Consider the following 6,000-nt stretch of genomic DNA (forward strand, 5'->3'; position numbering starts at 1 on the left):
ATTGTGTTTTTCAACTGCCACACATTTGTGGTAAAACAAAATGTCAATATCGCATAAAAATTTCCTTGATAAAGCAGTAGAAATTGTTTATTTTGTCAAATGTTGACCTTTGAGTAAAGTGTTTTTAATATTTGGTGTGAGAAAATGGGAAGTACACATAAAGTGCTTGTGCTGCATACCAAAATATTCTGGTGTCTTAAGGAAAAGCACTTGTATGATTAAGTTGCAAGCTGCACTAATTGCATTTTTTTCATGGAGTGCCAGTTTTATTTGAAAGAGTAGTTAGAGACAAACTGTAATTTGAGCTTTCTTGTGAAAATCAGAACTTTGGAAAATTCGAGTCTGCTGTTATGAGCTTCACAGCATCCCAATAGTTAACAGCTTTTATGATGAGACCACCAATGATATAGCAAGGGTGATGTTTTTATATGTTTAATAATGGAATTGGTCAACATTTGGAAAAAATCTGCATTGCTCAGTGAACCCGTATATCCCAAATGACCAGTGCATGATGTTATAAAAGTCATGCATAGATAAATGTATTCAAAGTGCAAGATAGACCAGTAGATTTTAACATAACAGGGTATGAAAAGTTTAGTGATATGGCTTCAGATTCCACATTGCAATTAACCTTTAAGAAATTTCCATTTGTTGAATTTTGGGGTATATCAAAAAAGAGTATTGAAAATTGCCTGAAAAAGCTATTAAAATACTCTTCCCTTTTCTATCTACATATCTTTATGAGGCCAGATCTTTTCCAAATCCTTCAGTAACAGGTTGAATGCCGAAACAGCTATGAAAATCCACCTGTTTTCTATTAAGCTAGACATTAGAGATTTGCCAAAAAAAAAAACCCTCTAATACTTCTCACTAAATTATTTTGTTTTAGAAAATATAGTTATTCTTCATTAAAAATGAGATTAAAATTTCATTTACTTTTTATATTTATATTACATGTTATATTATTTTATTATGTCAACATGAGTTTATTTTAAAAATATTTTTAAAAATTGCTGAATTTTAATTTTGAACATAGTAATTCTTTTTTTTTTTTTTTTTTTTGAGACGGAGTCTGGCTCTGTCGCCCAGGCTGGAGTGCGGTGGCCGGATCTCAGCTCACTGCAAGCTCCGCCTCCCAGGTTCACGCCATTCTCCTGCCTCCGCCTCCCAAGTAGCTGGGACTACAGGCGCCCGCCTCGTCGCCCGGCTAGTTTTTTGTATTCTTTAGTAGAGACGGGGTTTCACCATATTAGCCAGGATGGTCTCGATCTCCTGACCTCGTGATCCGCCCGTCTCGGCCTCCCAAAGTGCTGGGATTACAGGTTTGAGCCACCGCGCCCGGCCAGAACATAGTAATTCTTGATAGACATAATACAATATGAGAACAACCTCTTTTAGGTTCTCAATAAGTTTTAAGAGTGTAAAGGTTTCCTGAGACCAAAAATGTTAGAACTGCTGATGTAAGGAAACTTTTTAATGGCCATTTTAAATAACTGCCTTTATATTGTATGTTCTGGAATATAGGACTTGTTCCGGAAGAAACAGAAGAAAATATTGAAGGAGAAATGAGCAGTGAAGACTGCAAACTACAAGACTTGCCTCCATGTTGGGGACTGGATATAGTTTGTGGTAAAGGAACAGATTTTAATTATGGACCATGGGCCGATAGGCAGAGGTACTTGAGTATATTATATTTCTAATAAGTCTTTTAGATGTATTGAGATGCATATAATTTTAAATAAAATCTAGCTTAAAATTTTTATAAACTGTTTTATTACAGCAGAAGAAGATATCACTAAACATTTTGATCCAAACAATAACTTGCTTGTGGCTTTTCCACAAGCAAGTTCATTCCAAAAATGAAACTGATTGATTGGAAAGATGGTGAATGAAGAGTGTATTTGTTGGTTCATTTGTTTTTTCTTTTGGATTTAATCCACAAGGATTTCCTTATTGATCCCCTACTATATGCCAGATATTGTTGGGACTATAGGAATTCAGAAATAAAAGACATATGTCTTCCAGTTTTAGTGGGGAAGAAAGAACCAAAAGACTAATGTTAGGTGCTATAATAAAGGTAAGTAAAGGGTCTGGATGAAGAACTTAGAAAAGTACTCTAGTAGTTCGCTAGGGCTGCCTTAATAAAGCATCACAGATAATGTGGCTTAAGCAACAGAATTGTTATTTTCTCACAATTCTAGAGTCTAAAAAGTCCTCCAACAAGATGGTGTGGCATGGTTGGTTCCTTCTGAGGGCTGTGAGGGAAGGATGTGTTGCAGGCCTGTCTCCTTGGCTTATAGATTGCTGTTGTTTTCCAGTGTCTTCATGTGGTCTTTCCCTTGTGTACCTCTGTGTCCAGATCATACTGTCCAGTCATATTGGATTAGGACAGCATACCCTAATGACCTCATTTTAACTTAATTACCCTTATGAAGACCCTATCTCCAAATATAGTCACATTCTGAGGTACTGGGGGTTAGGACTTCAGCATATGAATTTTAGGGGTTAGGACTTCAACAAATGAATTTTTAGGTTACCTGGTATTCCTAGTAAATAGTATATAATTTATAGTAAAGATTAGGGGAGAGAAGAATTGGGGAAGGCTTTTGGTTGAGGTAACATGTAAATTAAGTTTTGAAAGATAATTGAGAGTTAGCCAGGGAAAGAAGAGGAGGGTGAATCATTGAGGCAAGGGAAGAGTTTTATAAATGCATGAGGATAGTGGAGAATTGTCTTGTAGTTATGGTCTATAGTGGTTAAGAAGTATGGATTTTATAATGTCATTTTATTTTAAAGTAGTTTTAATTTTAATATATTGTGAACATTTTCTACTTCTTGAAGAATTTTAAACAAAGAAGGGAACATTTACCATTAAGTATGAGGGAGCATCTAAATTTTTATGTACAAAATTAGACATTGCTTAAAATTAGTTTAGTTTTTCTATTCATGAACTAGCGTTTTTGAATAGAGAAATACAAGCCAAGTCATTCACTTGAGCAGATATTACAGGACCATTGACAGATTAGTGAACGAGTACTGATACTAACTTGATGTATTGACTTTTTAAATGCTTTTTAAAAAAATGCTATCTAGCTAGCATTATTAGAATTATTATATGTTTTGTCAAGTAGTATATTCTATTAATCTTGGTATCTGTAGTATGTAGGAATACCTGCCTCATAAGTAGCTAACTAACAATTATATGGTAAATGAATAAGCTCGTTATTTGAAAATTCTTGCATTATGCTAAAACAGTACTTCATTAAGTTCTGCATTAGGTCATTTGTTAAACTTGAAAGTAAACAGAGCATAAAATTTCAGGTTAGAAAGAAAATACTTTTCACATTATTGGATTTAAATTTTCCTCTAATGGTAAAATTTTTCCTGTAAGTCATGTTATATTTGACATGCAGGAGTTGAAAATGAGAGATTTTACATTTCATTAAGTAATAGAGCTATATCTATTTATATTCAGAAATCTCAAGAAAAGTTTATTTTGTTTGGTTGGCAGAACAGTTATATATTGTTTGAGAAGAAAAAATGAAAATAATGCTTTAACATAGGGCCATGAAGTATTTTTGCATTTTTTAGCACTTAAATAAAGTGTGATTATTCTTAAACTGTGTTTAATTTCATTATATATTTTTCATAAATTTTAGGGTATATTTACACAGAAACCCAAACTAAAGTACAATCGAGAAATGACACTGAAGATAGAAATTTGCTTTAACCACTCCTTTCAGTAGATTTTTCTACTACCAGGAGAGAAGAGCAATGCATTTCTAATCTGGACTTTAAAAAACCACTCAGGTTTATTGAAAAAAAAATGTATTTTCACATGTATTTAATTCACTAATGTGAGCAATATTTGTCTCCTCAATTACATGTTCAAAAAGTCTTATGCAGCCATTTCCTCCTCTCCTTCTCTGTATTGAGTTTCTGCACAAATATGAACTGTAATCAGCGATGAATAGTAAGGTCAGTTTTCTTAGTAGCCATCTATTAACATAAGACATACAGGAAGAAATCTCAGCTGTTTTGCTATTCGATAATTCTCTCAGCATTGTAAGGAGTTATTGGCTTTTAAAATAGTGTGGTTTTAGCTTAGAGATTTTATAATCATAACATGATTTTAGTTTCTAGATTTTGATGTCAGTTCTACTATCTTTACATGATTATCTGAATATTTAAGATACTCAGTTTTACTTCATGTTTTCTTTTTATGAATTTTCATGACAGAGTTGAAATACAAACTCTTTTAAAATGAAACTTAATCTTCAGATGATGATCATAATAATACAAACCTTCCTAACAATGTCTGGCTTTTTTTTTTTTCTTTATTGCTTTCACTTAAAGTGCTTTCATTAGTATTTTCCTATTTGATCCTTATAACCCAGTGAGATTCATAGGACAGATGTGATGAACTCATTAAACTTGTGCGAAAATGGAGACGCAGAGAGGTTCAGTGATTTGGGTAAGATAGTGAAGCTAAAGCATGAAGTGCTGAGGTTCAAACCAGCCCTTCAGGTCTACTGCCTTTCTCATTATGTCTTGCTATCTACCCACCTTGTAGTCAATGATCGTCTGATGGATTCTCTATCCTTAATATTCTTAATTTTCTATATTTATGTGTCTTACTCAAAACATTTGCAGAACTTTATTTTTCTTTCATATATTTTAACGATAGCAAGTTATGGTCTATGAGACTTATTGTACAGACTTTGTCTGGTTCATCTAATTTTTCCCAGTCCTATTTATTCTAGGTAGCATTTTCTGTCACTGCTGACTCATCCCTTCCTGTTTTAAAGCCATAGACTGGCACCTTCTTTGAATGTATGAATAACATTGCACAATACTAATGTTAGCACATGTAGAAGACTCTGAATTGAAAATTTCTTGAGCTCTTTCGTCTTTGTCAAATGATAAGGGGAGGCAAAAACATTAGCACTTTAACCTCCAAATACCTATTTACCTTTTAGAAATCTATTACTCTTTAGCCTTTTAATTATATAATATTGTTTTAAAGTGATTATGAAATTAATAGAAATAGCCACGTCTTCCATGTGCCATGCACTGCTAAGTCTTTTCCATGTATCTTACCATTTAAACCTCCGAACCTTTCTATGAGACAAGATGTATTACCTCCTGTGTTACAGAAGAGGAAGCAGCTCAAATTTTCTGGGGAAGATTGAGTAACTTGTCCAGGTTGGAATAATGATTTTAATTAAGCTATCTTCTGTCAGTTCTTTGTTTGCCATTTGGGCAATTTATATACTTGTAGAGAGTCTTTAATTTGTTACAGTACACTTGAATAGTGCAAATTTTCTTTTATATCTCATTTGATAATCATATATCTATTGAGTAATCAAAGCTCATTGATCTCTGGAAGTGTTAAATATTGCAGAAGACAGTCTAATTGTTAAATGTGATAGCAATGATAATAAAAAATTAGAATATTGATTTTGGTCCTTTATCAGAGGTAATTTTGTTTGAATAACATGTCATTATTCTTTCTACCTCCTTATGTAGAGATTGTTTGTGGAAGTTTTTCTTTCCACCTGATTATCAAGTCCTGAAAGTTTCTGAAATTGCACAGCCTGGGAGACCGAGACAGATCCTTGCTTTTGAATTACGAATGAATATTATTGCAGATGCTACAATTGATTTGCTGTTTACCAAAAATAGGGTAATTATTATAATAATATAGTAGAAAATAGTATTTAAAATTTTAACATTATTTTTCAGAGTTTTTTCCTGGAGACTAGTCCCATACTTGGATTAGTTTATATGCGCTGTTTTCCCTTCAAATAATTATATGTATTTTACTTTCATCATAATTTTATTAAATGTCAAATAATGGGAAGAAATTAATAGTAATAGACTTTCATGCTATATTCTGGCTCATTTTCTCCTTTATATCTGGCTAAATTGTTTTAGTATATTTTTGGTAAAAATTTGAACTTTTGTTCTTAGGAACTTTTATTTGTTATATGTTATTCT

At 32.6% G+C, this 6,000-nt stretch overlaps 1 protein-coding gene across 1 annotated transcript in view; it reads left to right on the forward strand.

Moving 5' to 3' along the window:
• Window positions 1–6,000, forward strand: part of BLTP1 (bridge-like lipid transfer protein family member 1) — a 233,207-nt gene that overhangs the window by 39,016 nt on the left and 188,191 nt on the right. The window contains 2 exon segments of the mRNA XM_017852605.1: window positions 1,525–1,675; window positions 5,530–5,686. Coding sequence (XP_017708094.1) covers window positions 1,525–1,675; window positions 5,530–5,686 — 308 coding nt within the window.

The sequence above is a fragment of the Rhinopithecus bieti genome, unplaced genomic scaffold, assembly GCF_001698545.2.
Source record: "Rhinopithecus bieti isolate Rb0 unplaced genomic scaffold, ASM169854v2 scaffold_33326, whole genome shotgun sequence".
Taxonomy (NCBI): domain Eukaryota; kingdom Metazoa; phylum Chordata; class Mammalia; order Primates; family Cercopithecidae; genus Rhinopithecus; species Rhinopithecus bieti.